This window comes from Tyto alba, unplaced genomic scaffold (assembly GCF_018691265.1).
Source record: "Tyto alba isolate M040663 unplaced genomic scaffold, T.alba_DEE_v4.0 Super-Scaffold_19, whole genome shotgun sequence".
NCBI classification, from domain to species: domain Eukaryota; kingdom Metazoa; phylum Chordata; class Aves; order Strigiformes; family Tytonidae; genus Tyto; species Tyto alba.
This window is the reverse complement of record NW_024881281.1, coordinates 6,563,972-6,583,988: the sequence shown is the minus strand read 5'-3', so window position 1 is coordinate 6,583,988 and position 20,017 is coordinate 6,563,972. Positions and strand designations below refer to the sequence as shown.

At 42.2% G+C, this 20,017-nt stretch overlaps 1 protein-coding gene across 4 annotated transcripts in view; it reads right to left on the bottom strand.

Annotated features, from left to right (window-relative positions):
• Positions 1 to 20,017, bottom strand: part of MYO1C (myosin IC) — a 58,807-nt gene that overhangs the window by 26,966 nt on the left and 11,824 nt on the right. For 2 of the 4 annotated variants that reach the window (XM_009964745.3, XM_033003108.2), the window contains exon 1: positions 6,491 to 6,882. The exons of the other annotated variants lie outside the window; for them this stretch is intronic. In XM_009964745.3, coding sequence (XP_009963047.2) covers positions 6,491 to 6,508 — 18 coding nt within the window. In that variant the 5' untranslated portion in view covers positions 6,509 to 6,882. Of the gene's footprint in view, positions 1 to 6,490; positions 6,883 to 20,017 lie in introns of those variants that run through there. 4 annotated transcript variants of the gene reach the window in all.

Here is a 20,017-nt window from a genome sequence, read left to right as displayed (position 1 = left end):
AAATCCTTTTTGAAAAATGGAAATAGAACAGTAATGCAGAAGGAAGAAAGTGGAAAAAGAAGATGCGATAGAGAAAAAAATAATCACAGTTATGACCGTATGTTCCTACTAAATGAATGTGACGGTAAGACACTGAATAAATTAACTAAAATGTTAGTTATTTTGTGTTAGCAGGCAGACGTCAAATCTGGTGGCTGTAAATTAATGCTAAAAAACCCAGTCTAGGGGTTAAATATGTTACAGTGCAGCTAATTAACCATTAAAGCAGCTTGCCTATGGCCAGGACTGGCTCCCTCAGCATCTCTGCAGTGGGTGGATTTATCCCTGCCAAAACGCCTCCAGCTGATGTACAGTTCATTTACAGCATCCTCTGCTCTGTGCTATGCAAGAGATCAGCTTGGACAACTCTGAAGGCCCTGTGGCAGGGAGTATGTATTTCAGATAATTAGGAGAATGTAGGCTGTGAAGGTCCGATTAGACCCTTCCTTGTGAAAATCAGTTTTTCCTGAAGCTGCTGAGAGAGTACAGTGGCAGAGGAGCCGTTCCGACAGTGGGAGCACGGGCGAAAGCTCCGTCCCACCTACCCTCCGCGCCGCTGCACCCTTTGGCTCACGCTGGCTCTGGGACTTGTGCAATAAACTAGAATGGAAATCTGATGTGGATTAAAACTAACTCAGATTTTATTATTTTAATCCTGGTCATTTTCCCACACATAATCACTTGCAATGGCCGACAGATACGGCGGCACAAGATTGGGAACCACGGAGGGGACGGGCAGGAGCATTCCAGCAGCGGGGCCGGTTCCTGATGTTCTTAAGTGCTTGTGAAACTGCCACATAAGAGGCAAGTGAAGTGCAGTCTAAGGGCTCACCACCACCAAACCAAACCCATCCCCTCCTTTGGACTTAGCCTCCCTGGCATGTTTTTAGGCAATTACCTGTCTCTGAGCCAAAGCAATGCAACTCACTAAGCCAGCAAAACAACGACCAGGAAAAAAGCAGCTGGTATTTTCCTGTCAACGTAGTGAGCTGAATCGCCTCAGCACGGGATCAAGGTGAGTGTCAGATGCAGGGGAAGGAGGAAAGGGAGCACAGGTGCCCTTCTGACAGTAACAGGTAGTTAGGTCAGTACAGCCATGTGCAGCCCTGCCTATAGGAATCAAAAGGAGGACCAGGCTAAGGATCCCAACCTTTGTAGGATATACCATGCTAATGCCTCGTCCAGCACAGGTTGCAAATAGGGAATTACAAAAATTTAAGAAATCTCCAACTGATCTTTGTGCCTGTGGGCTCAGGAGCGCCTGTGCCTTCTCTCAAACTGGCCTTTTATCCCATACTAAAGTCTCTGTCCTAGTGGCCACTCCTGCTTTAGAGAGTACCAGCTGCCTTTTGCCACTGTGTTTCTCAAACCCATCCCGAGGTGCAGTTCCAAGGGACTCATTCCCACACTATTTTAACCCACTCCTCGCTTTTAATCTCTTCTCCAGAGCCATCAGCACAACAGTGGCTCACTGCCAGGGAAGGAAAAGCCATCACCCTGAATGGTGGGGACCAAGCCAGCGCAATTACCAAAGCAGTACTACTTCCACAAGCCTTTTTCTTCTGTGGGATTAAATTTTGGGAAAGACTTTGAGCCGGTGTAAATTGGTGGTGCTGAATGCAGCCTGCAGAGCCAGGTTTACCTTGGCTGAGGTTCCAGCCGTGCTTTGTATTCATACAACAGTCAACAATGCCAAAAAATACCCTTTCACAAACAGCTCCTGGGAGTATAAAAGCACTCAAGATTACACCAAAGAGTTTCCTAAACCGAACTAGTCAGTCTCTGACACATCATTGTGAAAGTGTAAACAAGTATTTTTCTTTTAAACTGTGCTAAATGCCAAAGTATGATAAAGACTTTCCTCTGTTTAGGACAGGAGGATCTAATACACCTCAAAAAAGAAAACCAAAACCTTTTGCTCTGCACAACAAAATCCAAAGTACTTGAGTGACTCAGTCTGGGCACATCGGGGAAATTTTCTTTTGTGACAGAGGATGGACAGCAACTCTGCCACAAGCACAGGGGTTCAAGGCTGATGTGAACTGAGCAAGAAACGCCTGCCGCTGCCTTGTCCATCAGCTGATCTATGACTGTGCAATATCCAGTAGCCCAACATGTGTAGGATGGAGTCTTTTACACTCAAAATTTTCCAGCTTTGATTTTACCAGAGGGATACCTGAGTGGGCAGTGTCGGCACCGCAATTCCAGACACACAAGTGCTGCTGACCACAGAGAGAACAGGCAGCATCTGGCAGCTCAGGCAACTCGCTGCTTCCTGGAGCATCCGTGAGCGATGCACATGAAAGCACCTGGAGCCCTCAAAGTGAATGGTATCATACGGAGCCAGGGAGCTTTATAATCATCTGATTTAGAAAGAAAAGTTATACAACACAAACAAGATTTCTGCTTCTACATCTGAAGTGTATGTTTTAGTATTTTCCTCTGAAAATGCATTTGTACAAATTAGCTAGTATCCATTCAGTAGACCAGGAGATTTGCACTAAAATGACCGCAGGAAGCGGGTGCAGTATGGAAAGAGGCAGGCATCTTTATCTCGGTATCAAGTGAATGATGATTGATCTGTGGGTTCCAGAAATAGTTACAAACCCAGGAACGGAAGAACAGGCAAGAACCAAATGTGAGTGGGAAGGGAAATTCAGATTAGATTCTGGAAGACAATAAGAAGTCTGAACCAAGAACGAACTTCTTGTGGGGAGGTGGCAGTTAAAACACATTTGTCTCCTGGATAGCATGACATCCTTCACTGCCATGCCAAAGCTGCAGGAAGGAAAAAAAATTCCTTATTTCTACTTCACTCTACAGCCTGAGAAAGGGTTTGGACACAGCATGGGCTAGACAGCAGAGCAGACAAAAATCAACAATTTTATCCAGAGCTGCAATTCCTGAGGTGCAGAATGGGATAGCTCTTCTTTCCTTTTACATGGAGAAAGCAATAATGAAAACAACTGAGGTGGACCTGCACCAAGGGATCTTAGTCAAGCACTTGTCCTCTGCCGGCAAATCCCCAACAGATTGGAGTGCAGCCACTTAGGATCCTCCTCCCCTTTGCCACACTGAAAGTTAGCTGCACATTTTGGACACAGAGAACTGTTAGGTAACAGCTGGGTTGGAAAGAGGGTTCCCTGAGACGCAGCTTCCTATCTCACATAGAAATCCTCTGCAACCAAGTACATGGATTTATCTGTGCTTTCTGAAGCCATCTGAGCTCAGACAACAATTTCTATTACCCAAATCTCATGCATTGGACTTGTTTAATGAAAAAATGCAGTAACAAAATGAAACGGTTTATTCTGCTTTTAATTATGTGAACTCAGTGAAGACTGCCGTATTTCCCACAAGGTGGTAAGCTGTTCGGTGCAGACAACTTGAGAAAAATCAGAACTGTCAGATCAAATGGGATCAAAACCAGTTTACAACTCTGATGACACAGACTAGTGGAGTTAAAGGGAACAACTTAAACTTGCAAAAAAAGTTTACATGTCAGCAGCTGCCACTCAAGGACCATTTATAGGAGAATCAGTTTTTATTCCTGCTTCTTTTAGAGCAATACATCGCCAACAAAGGAATGTCTGGAGTCAGGGAGCACTTGCCCATGCTCAGAAACTGGTTATCACTCTTTGATACTTCCCTCCCAATCCTAAAACTCATGTTAAAGGGTTTTAACTACACTATTCAAAAAACTGTATTAAGGAGGGGGAATTGTTACTTCCTTGACTAATTTATGTAAATAATTTATTCTGTAGTCTTCCATATTTTAAGCAGGGATACAGGAATACATTAAAACATAAAATAATTGAAAATACAGGGTAACCAAGCTTATTCTGCTCTCACAACAATTTTCTATGTTCCCACTAACAAATCGCCTAAAAGTTAAAGCACTGCCTCCCTTACTTTCCAAGCTACAGAACCATTTAATCTCCCACCCTAAAATGCAAAGCAGAATGGGAAATGTGAGCAATGTATCACACTGTGTGCATTATTTTAAGTATCTATTAATGCATGTGGGTCATGGGGAGTTAGAACTGTGAAAGCAAAAATTTAATCTTTTGAAAAACAATAACGCAGGGTGTGGATGTTGCTGCAATTAATTATGACTTATGATATTAGTCAATGACATTTGACACTTGCAACATTTAGAACAGCAAGAATCAATATCTAAACGAGCTCAAATGTAAATTAGAGATGCAAATTATGATGGACCGGAAACCAAAGAAAGCCACAGAGATTTGCATGGCAAGCAGGCAATATCATTTTTTCAATGTTTGTAACACAATTATATTTTCCAGACTTTACTTCTTCTGGTGGGGGAGGAAGTAAGTTAGGAAAAAAGAGAAGCAGTTAATAGTGATAAGATAGAAGTAGTTATAACAACTGATTTGAAGGAGAAGAAAAATGTTTAGCCCTAAGAGGGGATGATGATATTTCAGTCAACAAGCTAAATATAAAATAGCAGTAAGAAAAATGAACTAGGCAAACCTGAAAGATCACCAAGGCTGGAAAAGTAACTACAGTAAATTTCTATATTTAGGGAGCTGACATTTCTGCTCCTGAGCTGATGACACAAGCTGGTGCTAATTAAAAGATGTGGCTGATCACAGTACACATAGCAGTACTACCTGTGACCTTGGGTCACAGGCCTGTGCATCCCACAGTAGCTTCAGAAGACAAACAGATGGCATAGAAAGCAAAAACTCAGATCACTGCTCATCCAAGTAAGTTTTGCCACTGACTTCCAGATCAGACGGAGCAGGTGAGGGGGGAACAGAAACTGAAACACTGGCCTACAGATACAACTCACAGCAGGCACTTGCTCGCCCTGCCTCCCTGCATGCAGCAGCGGGGTGCTGACCCCGCGCCCTTCGTCACTGCTCTTTGGTAACTGCTTTTCCCCTCTAAATGCACCCATCCTTTCGCCTCTCTCACTGTCAGTACTGCAGATCTCATACTGGCACTCCTGCAGCACGCTGCCCTTCCCCACACCATACCTTCCCACCTTCTCTGCTAGATTCCACACACCCCACACAACCATTTCAGACCATTATGTCTTTCAAAGACAGTAAAACTTTCCAAACAGAACAAGCACTCCAGTGCATTCCCAGGGCATGTGAAGGGCACTTCCACACCCACGTGTTCTCTTGGAGAATATCAAGCACCACCCTACTCAACATCACTGTTTATCACGCTCACATGTATCACATCTAAAACCCTTTTGCTATATCCACTGCTGTACAGAGGTTTGCTGGCTTCTGCAGTCCTCCGTGCCAACAGAAAATCCAAGCACAAGCCTCTTGAGTGCTATCTGCTCCACCTTCAAATGTGCTGCTGCAGGGAGGGACTAGGTAGGTCCTCCAGAAGCTCTGCGCTTCCCTTCATCACTAAGACCCTTTCTCAGATAGTGGTAAACACCAGACTGTTCGGGAAAACACGCAAGGATCTCTAGATTGAGCAGGTCTGGGATACTCCAGCCCCATGCTAATTCCTCTTCAACAGTCAGAGAATTGCTTTAATCTACAGACATGTTTTCAATCCTTCTCTTCTTCTATTTGGTAAGCTTACCAATTAAAGCCTTGAACATTCTTATCCAGTCAAAAGCCCACATACACTTTTTTATGATATTCTCTCATTCTTGACCTCAACATCATCTCGTGTCAGTGAATTCCTTGATCCAACTATGTATTGTACAAAAATAATCTTTTCATCTCTTCAGCAACTTTTAGCTTAACTGAATGTCCCTCTTCCCATGTTACAACATGGAAAAAGGGAGCTCATAATTTGCCTTCTCTATGGCATTACTGTATATACATTTTCTTTTTCCTCCTCTCCTACTCATCTCTTTTTCCAGGTAACAATCCTAGTTTTATCACTCTTTTGCCACATACTCATTTTTCTAAGCTCCTGGTGGCTGTCCTGCAATGCAGTACGCAGACCTATGCTTTCTGGTTGTTGCTAAAACATGGACAAAGTTTTACTAAAGTAAATACACCCTGGAGAAACTGAGTGGCAATGATTCCTTAAGCAGGTATTTCCTGCTCTTCCCCAGGGTGGCAGCCACAGAGAAAGCAGCCCATGTCCCTGGGAAGGACACAAGCAGAGCCCAGCACCAGTTACGGTACATTCACATCCTCATGCCCCTTCCACCCAAGCAAAAGCTCCACCCTTTCTTCTCCCCTAACCCTGAGCACAGCTTTCCCCCTCTCTTCCCACTTTCTCAAATCCCACCTCGACTTCCTCCTCAAAACATGTATCTCCTGGGGTTTTTTAATCCTATTTCAACCCTTTTCACATGACTTTCCAATGAAGAGGTCTTTCACAAAGCAGGCTGAAGCATTTCACTTTCCTGCTGAAACCTTGAGAATATATCTTCCTGCTTCTCAGACTAGATACACATCTGAAAGCTGCTAAACCATCAAAAGAGTTGAATAAATCTTACCGCGCCTCTGAACTTCATCTTTGCTTCCTGCCAGCTCCCGCAGCACTTGCAGAGACTTAGTTTACGCTGCTGCAAAAAGCAGGAATCTGAGGACAAGTTCTCTCTTCTGTCAGTTGCCCTTTTTTTTTTTTTTTTTTTTTTTTTTTTTTTTCCACGACATTTTCGGTGCAGTCAGAACTCCCTCCCTCCCACCAGCTCCTACTGGAGCATCCTGGAGAGGGCGTTTTCCAAGGAGAGGGAGAGGAACTCTCCTCCCCTCCCAAAGAGACGTGCAGGGCTCAGGAGAGGCAGTCCGAGGGAAAACAAGCAAGCTGCCCTCTGCCTGCAGCCCCTCGGCCGAGTCCCTGCTGCCCCATGGCAGGGAAAGACGGAAAGAAAAGTAATCCCAGCACTGGAAAACCTGGTGCAGAGCCCAACACTCAAAACCACAGCAAACAGGACAGGAAGCAATATGCTCCATTACGACAAGGTTTTGCACTGAAACAGCAGCAGCAGCAGCAAGAGGGCTCCCCAAACCCACCCCCAACTCACCCCCATCACAGCCAAATCTCCTGGGTTTACAATTACACTTGTAATCACTCTCTCAGCAAGTCAAAGGACTACAACGAGCCCTGGGGTAAGATGTAGTTTGCCTTGTCCTCCCTTGCAAGGACTTAGCATATTGGCTCAGCAGTGTTTTAATTCAGAAAGGTTTTGAGACATCCATCCTGCAAACACCCACTCTATATGGAGGTCCTTGATGTCCTTATCAGAAGATAACCTGCACTATCAAATAAGACCCTTCCTAGTAGGTCAGAATCAAGCTGCTGTTGCGCTTAGTCTCCAGCCCTTGCAGACAGAAATGGCACATGTTTAGCTGTCTCCGAGGCCATGTCCATTTGGTCTCACCCAAAAAAAACGTAATGGCCATAGCTGCACCCAAGAGTGTGAAAAACCACCACCACCCAGACATAAGGGCATTCTGACCAAAATCAAAATGTATATGCAGCTTTCACTAGCATTAGGTGGAAAGTGAAAGGACTAGAGTCAATGGACACAAGCTAGAAGGGAAATTCCAATGAGAGATTAGGAAATTTTTTTTTTTTTTTCACAATAAGTACTGTCAAATACTGGAACAGGGGCCCCAAGTTGTGAAACTCCATCCTCGGAGTTATTCAAGACTCAATCAGACAATGCCTGAGCAATGTGATCTAAACTGGCCCTGCTTGAGAGTGGGGCTGGACCTGAGATCTCCATAGGTCCCTCTCAACCTAAAATTACACTATGATTCTATTAATTAACTTGCTGCCCAATCTAAGCTATGTGTTTATCCTAAAGTGAATTACAGGTATAGCAAATAAAGCTACGAATCTGTTACAGAGCACACTGCCCTGGCACAAGGCCCAGCCAAAGTATACCACCCTTCAGGTATTCCAGGTCACAAGTAGTTCACACTCAGAGCAGACAGAGCTGCTGTCTGGCAGCTGCCCAGGGAGCCAGGCAGACCCCTGAAGGAGCCGGGTTCTGCCCTGAGCCAGAGGACCTTCCATTTCCAACCGTCAGTGACTAAAAAATTAGTCAGCCATTTGATCTGTCTCACAGCAGCTAAGGAAGATGATGGGTTTCTGTCTACAAGTCTCCCAACACAGATAATCACAATCTGCACAAAGCATGCTGCCACCCTCCTAACGGATGCCTCTCCAAGTGACCCGTAATTTGGGACTCCACAATTGGACAACACGTGGCAAATGGCTACAAACTAGGTGCAGGTTTCTCCACAGCGTGCAAGGCCCTGCCCACACACACAAGGCAAAACACCTAACCTGCACCTGCAGCTAGGAGGTCTCAAACTTGATCTAACTCTACAAACCCATCAGCTGAGTTTTCAGAGGTCCTTTGCTCTAAATGCATGCAGCCACATTTGCACTGAGCAAACATCAGCCTGATCCAAACACCACCTAGTTTTCTGCAAGAACCTTATCAAAATTAACGGGAACATAATCTTTGCTGCTGTGCATCATCTTCTGAAAAAGAGACTGCTGCAGACTCTCTCTTGCATCTGTTCAAATACTTCTGAAATTTAGGTATCACACTGAAGTCACTATCACACTGAATGTCAGCTATCACCATCAGTTCACTACCGTACACAGGTAAACCGAGGTGGCAAACTGAATAATGACTCTTTGTCATCATAAAACTCTTTTGGAGGATATTATTTTTCTTTTCTTAAGTGGGGAAGGCTTTTCTTGTGATCACAGGATAACAGAATAAAGCAGAAGTAAACCAATTCTCTTTCTCTAAGGGCCAAAGAGCCTTTTCAGGTGTATTAGTCTCTGATCAGATATGACTGCAGCACCCCAGGCAGCATGCAGCACTACTGAGTAAGCCCTACTCTACATATCTGCCCAGAACCAACATTTACAAGCATCTCAGTTGTTGGAATCCATTTACAGTGGTCCCTCGTGGCAGTCATCAACCAAGTTTTGCAGCGCCAAAAGGCACGTTCTCTAACCAATGAACATGCAGAGCCACATTCCCAAGCTTCACGGCTGATATTTCATGACTGACACTATCTGGAGTCCGCTCTAGTTAAAGAGGGTTGTTGTTTTTTTGGTTTTTCTTATCAAAAAGCATACTTTACAAATTCTATTATAGAAAGGGTAAAGTCAAGCTTTAAAGTAAAAAGATATAAATAAAGCTACTTACTTCACTTGAAAGCTTTTTAAAAGTAAAACTAGACTTTAAAAGTAAAACTAGTGCGCATGGCCACTACTCAGATAGGAGGCTATTTAAAACCCAAGAAATGTAGCCAATGTTGTCAGTGGTTCAGTGCAGCACTCCTCTCTAATTAGCTCAGACCCACGGCATTGATCCCAGAGATCCTGCACTGTGGTGGATGTCATTTGTCACAGGAAAAAGGTGCCAGCAGTTACAAGGATTTGTGATGAAACTTGGATAATGCTTCCAAAGAGAGTTGTGGTGCCACCAGCTCTTCCACCCTCATTAGATTCTATTTTGAAAAATTATTCATAGTACCTCTAAATTCTTGCACAACTATTTGGCATGATTTTTATTAATTTCTTATCATCAACCAACTGAGGACCTAGGTGAATTATTAAGAGGCAGCCTCGGGACACATTTCAGATGTGGGTTAGCATTAGTTTATTTCAGAGAATTGAAAGAAATAGAGAATATTCCAAAGCCCTGCTCAGAGCAGGGGCACAGGTAAGATCAAAGGTAATCTAAGCTACATTTCCCAAACTAAGCCACATTAGGCATTACTGAATCACAACGGCAAGCTCTGAGCCAGGAGTTTTCCAAGTATAATTAGAGCTGTAGCCTGGCAGCTCTAATTCTTCAGAAGGAGAATGTCAATTTTCCATCATAATTTCTCAAATCAGTCTACTTGTAGCCAAACAGAGTCAATAATACTCATGTTACAATTTTAAGTTATGTATTAGCACAGTTATATTCACATTAACAACTTTACCTCTCCCCTAGTTTATACCTCCTAACACTTCTCAGGACACATCTCATCACTGAAAATGCCCTGTAAGAGAAGAATATACAAGAGCCCAATATTCAGAAGTAGATCTTTTTACACATTTCACTTGGCTTTTTTATGCAGGAGAACCCTTTTATTTACTTTTTCACTGAGAAGACCTTTACTCAAAACTTTTTTTTTTTTTTTTTTCTGTAGTCAAACTACTGCCCAGCTGTTGCTGGCAAGGAAAGCACTCCTGCATGTGGGTTAGTCTAAATTGGGAGGGAAAACAAAAAAATAATTGGAAAGCAGAGATAATCAACAAAATTATGAAGGTGATAAAAACAGGCTCTTCCTTTCCAGCAACAGAGCCCAGCCCTTGACTGTGATTTCTGCTGAGGACGGCTGGCCAGGTCTGTATCGCTACTACAGGCAACCACAAGCAGAGGTATGAATCAAGTTTTCCAGGCCTCACCAGTTAGAAGTGACTCATATAAACCCTGGATTAGAGCACTGGGATTGTTCTGCTCGTTGCTGATAAGCAGCTGATTCCCTGCATACAATTTCACATTCAAAGCAAGGGGACTGGAAACCTTTCCTGTCAGCCCTGCTCCAACAGGCTCACAGAGCAGTGCGTGACTTGCTAAGCTACACCTGCAAGCAGTGGATCTACTGAAAAAAACAAAACCAGATCTGGAGTTTGGCCCCATGAAATCCGCATCAGCAGTCTTCCCCTCAGCTGTGCAAATTCCACTGCACAACATAAATGTAAAGGTAAAAGATGCTGGCTTGGGTTTATGCTATTCAAAAATCAATGTGGATCACATCTACATTATTCCAAAAGCAAAAGCTATCAAGTTCATTTATCAGTGCATATCTTTTTTTCTGAATTTTTATAATATTCATTACTTCTGCCTTGCAAAAGAACTACAGAATAACACACATTCCATAATTAGAAAGCACTTGGCAAAGACACCATGGGAAACAAACCACCCTAAACAGACCAGGAATTTGAAAGCCCTTCCTCTTGCAGGTCAGAGGAACGTCTTAAAAAATAGAAATTTCTTTAACCTACCACGTGTCCTGCTGTCACGACTATACCAATCTAAAACTGATTAAAATGCCTCACATTCCTAAAACACCCTATAGCAGAAGCTGGAGGTTCTGATGGGCATTTGGCCCATTGCTTGAGAAAAAAGCCCTGTTCCAGCAGAGGATATCTGACTGCATGATAACCGGATAAATCAATGCCCTGCCAAAGAAGCAACATTAAGTATCGTAACAAGATTGATAAGAAGGCAGAACCCCTTCCCCCTACCATTACGTCTGCTAGGAATTGTTGTGGTTTTGATCCTCTTTTTGTTTGTATTAATGCATCCCCTTTTTTCCCATGCAGAGAATAGCCAGCTGTCCCCCAAACAAGCAGTTAGCAAGAGAAAAGCCTGGACATAGGACATTGGTGTCTGGAGACACAACAGTCCTGGTCAATAATGAAACTAGAGACCTACAAAGGTTAAATCAAAAGCCCATTATACTTACTCAAAAGGTGTCTCAAGATGGCAAAGTTCCTTAATTTTACTGCAACCTTCATGGCATCACAAGTTCTGTGAATTCTCTGATTCTGTGTGAATGTGTTTGCACAATTATAGACAAAAGGTTAAAAACATGATAGGTGTGGTCAAAAGGGTTCAAAAACCAGAAGACAAAGAATATTTAAATTATTTTTTTGGATTCTAATTTATGCTTTGTAATGCCTAAAACTGTCAATACTGGTTTTGTTTGTTTCAAGAAAGCTTCAATAGTGAGAACGCTAAACATCTCTTCTTCCCAAGCTCAGCCTTTCACAAATAAACGAGGATATTATAAAAAATGGAGTATTACAAAAACAAAGATGGAGATGCACACCTCTCCTTGGACTCCTATACTTTCTCTGTAAGTGCTATTCACTGTTTTGATACCCCTGACAGATGAGTTTGAGAAATGGCAGATTAAAAAGCACATACACAGCGCTCGTATTTAGTTCTGGCTCCCGCACACACACAATAATTCTGGGTCTATGACGTGAGTGAAAACCGAAACTGGGTTAATCTAACAAATTAAGATAAATTTTCCTTGTTGTTGCTCTCTGCTGAACCAGTGAAACAGAAATGGATGACTGGCTTTGACAGTGACCATCAGAACAAAGTCCCACTTTATAATGACCAGATGCCCTTAATATGATGCCAGTTTGTCTCATGCATGTGGCTACTCTCACTCCATCCCACTCACATGCTGCCCCGTGTTATGGCTCTGTCGGTTGTTTTACAGGACTGCAAGACAGTTGCCTCTTCAGCTGATTTTACAAATACACTGTATCCCTTCTGAATCCAACAGTAACTGTTGAACTGACTTCAATAGCCAAGAGTTTAAAAACAACAGTTAATTCAGCTTGATTGCTTTGCCTTTACTTTGATACAATCGTTTTAAGCAGCTCCCCTGCAGAGTCTGTGGCAAGAACAAGAAGAGCCGTTTTGACAGAACTGTTAATACAAACAGTCTGACTCAATTCAGCTGATGTGCATTCCTCCCAACTGACTTTCTAAACAGTCACTCCCAGTGGCAGGACCTACATCTTCCTTTTAAGGGGAAAAAATGTTTTCACAGGAAAAATTAAGTGTTCAAAGCCTGTGCATATCTCCATGCTTTCAGTGACCAATCTCTCCTTTAAAAACACGTTCTTGTTGCACGCAAAACAAAAACTTCTCCCTCCTTAATATAAAGTTGTTCCTTTTTTGACACAGCTATTAGTTTTCTATCGATACCCTGGCAGTCCTGGGTGAAACTTCCGATCATACTATTTTTCACACAAGCCAACATGAAAAAGAGAATTGGTTTTCCAAAGCATTAGGACGACTAAATCAGAGAGAAAAACATGGCTGAGAAAGAACAGGCAGCACTTACAGGCTGTAGACAACACTTTACAGCTCTTATTGGTGGCTGACAGCTCCTATTCCTTCAAATTTCTATTCCTGCATTTCTGAAAAGAGGCTTAGTGTTAGAAAGGGATTAAGACTGGAAAGTGTATCATAGCAAAAACTTCTTGTTCTATGGACACTAGATAAGGAAAGAGTGAACACTGGTGCTCTGCCTGCATGTTAGATGAAGGAAACAGGATTTCCCTTTGTTACTCCCTGAGCAAGATCCCAAGGAAATGCTTCTAATAATAGGAAATTACTATATAAGGCCAGATAAGCACTAAACTGTTTGCAGTCTGGAAAAGAAGAACATACAAGTATACTGAGGAGGGACACAACTGGCAGAGCAGGGCTCTTCACACATCAGTATTCTCCAGAAAGCAGCATACAGTAATATAAGGTTTCCCTCCACAGAGATGGACAGTATTTAACCCATGACTCTTCTCTACTGAGAAGAGAGGGGCCTCTCCCACAGCCCAAAATAGAAAACTAAACGAACAAATTAGGGCTGCTATGTCCTTTTTCTATCATGCCCTTGCTTTTCTTCTTGGGAGGAAAAAGACAGAACAGACTTTTAAATCAACAAAACTGGCTGCAAAGCAAGGCTGAGTACATCTGATACAGAAAGGGCAGGAAAAAGACACAGCCACGTCCTAAAGCATGACGTGGCCAGTGCTAATGCAGAAGGAAGGCTGACAGCTCCCCTTCCTGCCCTTCCCGGGCAGCAGATGCATGGAGCACAATGGTTTGCTGCTGCGTTTTGTGAACTGGACAGCTCGCTCTTACTCATTTTATTTTAAACTGTAAAGATGCTGGGCAACCGTGGAAGGAGTCACATAACTTAATTTTCAAAGTGCTCCCACATAATTGTATGCATTAATGTCTCACATGCCAACAGTTTTGGCAGCAAACAGTTGCATATAGCTACAACAAGCTGTGTACGTCTTGGCAAAACTGTCAGACTGACTTCTGTCTGGAGCTGTAATTGTAACTCCAATGCACACTTTACTATCACTTCAGCAGACAGAAAACCTGCAAGCCCTGTTAAAGACAGATTTTTCCTCCTTCTTACACAAATGAAAGGGAGGTTCCTACAACAATGCTCACAAAGATCTTGTTTGGATAAACTGATATAATTGGAACATTTCCCTGTGATCCCCAGTGAGGGGTATCGTTCCATCTCTGCTTTGCCTTTGGATAAAGCCAGAAGCTCTCAGCTCTCAGTGCAGAGAAGCTTGCTGAGCAAACACAGTCTGACACAGTCCCATAGCTGCCATGGAAATATGAATTCCTAGTCAGGTTTATCACTGAGACTTTTTTTTTTTTTTTTCTGACAGCAATAGATGTTTGTGACAAAACGTACAAATAATTTTGTATCTGTAACCTGCTACATCCTATCTCCCTTCTGTCTACAAATACAGCCCCTGCAGAGCTGCACAGCTTTAGAGGAACTTGAGGCCAAATCCCAGCCAAAGATTTTCAACAGGTTAGCTGGTAAAACCTTCAGCTGAAACAGTCAGCTTGCCACAGTGAAGTTAGGCTGAGAGCCTTAAAAAACAGCAAGCTAGGCTACCCTTATGAAAGGCTCATTGATGAGACAGTAAGACAGAGTTTTGACAGCAGAAGCACCCTACAGCACAGCACCAGGAGCTTCACAGTCCCGACGAGAACATGGCTGACATTTACAACTCCCTGTGCTGCTCCAGAGGATTGCTCCAGCGTAACCAGGCTCTCAGGTACGTTCTTCACCGGTTGCTCATACCTTGCCCTTGTCCCCATACTACCTAGCCAGAAAAGGGTGTGCACTCAAGGGCACGTTAAGCTTTCCAGGGCATACAGCTATTCTGACCCAAGAGGATGTTTCATATTTGACTTATCTTTGGGGACATCTTGATTTCTGAAGACTTTTAAACTGACCTTTGATTTTTGTTGAGTTAAATATTTCACATTCTCGCCCGCACAGCGAGGGGGAAAACAAGTGCAGGCATCAGGCAGATTTTTTTTCAGAACCAACAAACATAAATGGTTATGAGTCTTAGAGAAAACCAACTACAAGAAAGCATTTATATTAAGTACTCTTATGCCTCTTTTCCCATTTCATAACTGCTCCATAACAAATATAAAGCAATTCAGAAAAATTGCCTGTGCTGGTATTGCTTCTGGTCAGTGGTATCTGAAAGTTAATTAATTTTGGAAAAGAAAAAAAACATTTTGGGAACTAGCTCCCTGTGCATTTAAGTCAGTACAAAGTCTCAACTTTAAGCCTGGGCCATAATGCTGCTGTCTCCTCTACTTATTTTTCATGCCAAGTCAAAGGATGCAGTCGGTAAGCTGTTTGTTCAGTTTCAAAACGTCTGCTCCAGGAGAAATAAGATATTTGTCTTGGCTCTAAAAAGTGAGAAGAATCACAGGTATGAGACTAGGAGTCTGGAAGCAGAGATCAACCATCTTTACTAATGTTACATTGATAGAATCCCAAGTTTCCCCCATGCCACCAATGATCATCATAAAATTCTTTTATTTAAGAAAAGTTTTTCCTTTTCTTAAAGTCTGAATAAAGCTCTTGTTGAATTCTTACTTTGCTGTCAAAACCATGAACTTTTCTGCTATGTGGACAGTGGAGCACAGGTAATATCTAGATTATATTAGTACATTCAAGCTTCCAATGTCAGAAAAATAAAGGCCAAGTGGCTAAAACTTTCCTGAAAAGCATGAGAGAGAGGATCACATACAGAATATATTTCCTGAAATTCTGCTGTTTGTTTTTTTGGTTTGGTTTGGTTTGTTTTTTTTTTTTGTTTTGTTTTGTTTTTTATAAAATAGCTCATACATGAGTGATGCCCCAACAATTCCTCTTACTCCCCACTCCTGTTAGTGTAATAACAAAATGCCTAGTATGGAAAGTTTATAGGAGCATAAAGATATATATATCAGTATAAGTGCACCCCAAATGTAGGGAAATGTTGATATGAGCAACATTTCATATTGGTACAATGGTATCTGTCACAAGTTTGTTCCATGTAATGTGTACAGATTTCTTAAGGAAAAAAAAAATAAAAAATGAACAAACCCAAAACATATCAATCTGCAAGTATTCTTGTGACATTTCATTCTGATGCCAGAAGCGCGTGATACCTGGGAGAAACGAGTTCTTATTTTCCTTCTGGGTGTGACCCTTTTTTAATGCAAACTTAGCAATGCTGTAAGCAAGTTACAAACTACCAACTGGAGCCAAATTCTGTGAGCCCAGAAAAAGGACACATTCAATGCTTTAGACATTCAAACAAGGGGACTAGTTTTTAATTTGATGATTTATAAGTGTAGAGTTTACAGGCACAATTTGTACTTCCACCACTTTTTTTTCTCTGTCCCAAACTGACTTTGTTGGCCTAAGGCAGGCAGTTATTTTGGGACAGTGAAAAGTTATAAATAAGTTCTAATAAAGCTATTAGGAACACATATGGTACTGAACTTCTTTCAAACCCTTCTTTGTAAGGGAACAAAGAGAATATTGCATTTATTGTGATGGCATAAGTCCCCTATGAAAAGTTTAAGGAAAGAGTTTCAACAACAGTCTGGAGTAAAACTAGATCACGAACCCAAAATAAGAATATCCACTGATCTGCAGAAATTCCAGATTATGCTAAAAGAAATGGCCAAAGCAGTTTCCAAAAGCAGACGAAAGAAAAGTAGACACACAGTGCAGACTGGCTATCTGGCAGTGTGTCAGAGTTGAGGCCTGGCAACCAACAGGAGCACGTGGGCAGATGATATTGCAGCTGGCTTATGTCTGAACTGCTTCCCTTTACCCTGCCTAATCTGTTGCTTCTGAAAAAGAGGGTAAAAGCCACCAGATGAAGGGTATTGTCTGAGGTAATCTCCTTCTGACCAGTCTGACAGCACCCCAAAGATCCCACAGTGAACAAAATCTTTAATGCTTTTGTGAATTACAAACATTTTTATCCTAAAATAGATATATCCTCAGTTAACAGTGAACAGGGAATGATGAGTTGCCATCATGCTGGCAAAAGTATTCCAGGATGCCTGGAAAATACAGACATCATTGCTGAAGGACATCCCACGTCCACTGGCATCAGCTTGCACTCAAATGATCCAGAAGATTGTTTTCCAACATTTTAAAAGTTGATTCTCCTATTGAATCCAAACTACATTAAATCAAGATTTTTATAAAGTAAAGGTAGTAATCGTATTTATGTTAAAAAAAAAGGAACAAGTAAAAAAAACCATTGGCTTGCAATTTAGTAAGCACCCTTTGAAGTGTAAGGAATATCTCCAAGACATGGTTTCCAATCCCTGCTCACTCAGGAGAACTACACTGTCCTGCTCACAGCGTTTTCAAGATTTTCTGCATTATCAGGGACACAGATTTAATCAAAACCAAAGACACAATACACACTAAAGAATAATCAAGGACCCCATTCCTTTGTGGTTCTCAGGAATTCATGTTCCACATCTGGATAAACATGGGCCTATGCAGTGAATGGAAACATTCATTCCCCAGCTGTGGCTAGGTCCAATTCCTTTCTCTCTCTCTCTCTCTCCGGTTTACTTACAGTCCTACATTGGGTGGTTGAAAAACTGCATAAATCCTGCTGAGGCAGACAACATAGGTAGTCACAGGCAGGCCCAGCAATCTTCCTATTGACCTTTTACATCTACCATATAAACAAAAACTTCTTCTGGACTGTGATCTCCAACTCAAATGAGAGATCCTGGAGGAATTCTCACGGCTCCTGTTACTTGGGCATAATCAGCTGGTTGCGACAGTTGTGACATTAACAGAAATACCAACTGTTCCACAGCATTCTGTTCTCCATCAGGAGATGAGGACTGGCACCCCTAAGAATAAGAGACAGGAAAGAGGAAGCATCTACTTCTGCTGATGCAGATGAGCACATCCTCAGAAGAGTGAAAGGTATCCTTCTGCCTTGAGGCCACCAGTGCGTGGGTGGGAGCCCGCCTTTGCACGTAAGGCCACTTCCTGCTAGAAGTGCACAGATTTGGAGATCTCACAAAAGTTAGATATCTTTTGATCTTTTGGTCTGATGCTGTCAGAGCAAACCCCACCGCCCATGGCAGCCAGGATGACGACAGGAACTGTCAGAAGGCTCATCCTACTGGGAAGTAAAAAACACTTTCTTTCCTCTGATTCGACAGGCAGAGCTTCCCGAGGTCACCTTGGGCAAAGTGAGAGATCCAGGGCCATGAGGGAATCTGAGCTCTAACCTGAAAGGGTCCAAGAGTCTCAAGAATAGGTATCTCCCATAGAAAATCAGTACACATTATCAAAGACTATAAAGTAAGAAATACATACAAAATGCAGGCCGCAGCTTTGATTCCTTTGCTTAAATTTTGTGTTCTAACAGCTCTCAGATATTGCCAGGGCAGCATCATTTGCTATTGCAGCAACAACATGACCCCAGCCTTAGCCACCCTACAATAAGAGAAGACTGCAAAAAGATGAGAGCTGATACAGTATCCATGGCAAGCCCTAGAATAATCTTGCTTCACTGAGGTCAGTGGGAGCTCTGCCATCAGCTTAAATTGTGCTGGAGTACACCTGTGGCAGGAAAAAAGGTAAAGCTCTTTTAAATCACCTAAAGAAAAAGAAAAGCATCAAAACTTGAAGGTTTGTTTCAGTAGCTATTGTTTGTATGGCTGAACTAGAAAAACAGCAACACAGGGAAGTTCATCACTGTAAATTATTGATCCACTGCTTTCTAGACACTGAAACTGGTAATTAAACAAATGGTAAAAAGATACTTCATCAATTATAGAGGTGTCACTTTAAATTACACTTGCTCCAGGATGAATAAAACACAGAGGTTAAACGCTGTGGGCATTTCTTCATGTCAGCTTCTTGTTCAAAATCCTCACTACAACACTGATTCTAATTATCTTATATCGCTGCTTCAGATAGATAAGGGGAAATGAGAGTTTTTATTTCACCAATCTTTTTCACACAATGTCCAGAAAGCACAGTCCTGCGGTCAGGAGAGAAGATTTGGAGCTGAGACTAGTGGGATCTCTTTGCTGCTCAACAGGATTAGTTATATGGCCATAAATCAAGGCCACAGTCCCTGTGAGAACAGCTCTCCCTCAAAAACCAGACCAGAAAAAAAAAAAAAAAAAGTTTTGTCAGTTTTGTCTACTAACAGACAGTTATGAAATCTGTAAAGCACTGGGCAGACATTTGATACTGGAAGGTCTTGGGGTTTTAGAAAATACATACATGTACACACCCTCCACAACCTGAAATAACACTGGCAAGCTGCTTCTGAAGCAATATGATGATGACATCAAAGACACCCTTTTAAGCGGAAATCATGTCACAACCATGACTACTCAGATTTAATTAACGATAAATTTTTATATCAGGGTACATGCCTTACTGCACCAAGCTTAAAGTTATCTCAATTTTAACATGCTAAATATTATATGAATGTAAGAGTATATTTGCTCTAATACTCAGTTTGAAATAAAAACAATGTCCAAAGAAGAGCTTGGCCATCTTGCAATTATTACTGGCAAAGATGCTCTCTAGAACCATTGTTACAGCTTTCAAATAGGCTTCAGTCCGGGAAAGCATTTATTGAAGGCTGAGCTCATCAATTGACTGAGATAGGTCAGGGAGTACAAATACTCTAAGTGAAACACTGCATATGCAGCATAAGCAGGCAGCTTAAAAGCTCATGCAAAAAAAACCCAGCAGGTGGACACAGTTGGCATCCTTCACTGAGCAGGAGCAGCAGTGAAGCAATAATGCTAGGAAGCAAAGCTCAGAGAAACAGAAGTTGCTGGTGAAGCCAGAATGATCCTAGAAGTCAAATGGTTTGTGCTCACCATGGTGAAGCAGGGAAGAAGTGAAGGGATACCCAGGTGGGAGTTCAGTTCAGAGAGCAAAGAGAGAGGCCAAAGCAGTGAACTGCAGGAATATGCTGTGGAAGCTGGAGATGGATGCATCACCAGCTGATGGAAACAGTCAAAGTGGAAGATGGAGGCTGGACAGCACAGTAGAAGTTTTGTGAAGAACACCAGCTCTTGGTAAAGGGTTAAAAGAATCAAAAGGCTGAGCTGACTCTACCCACT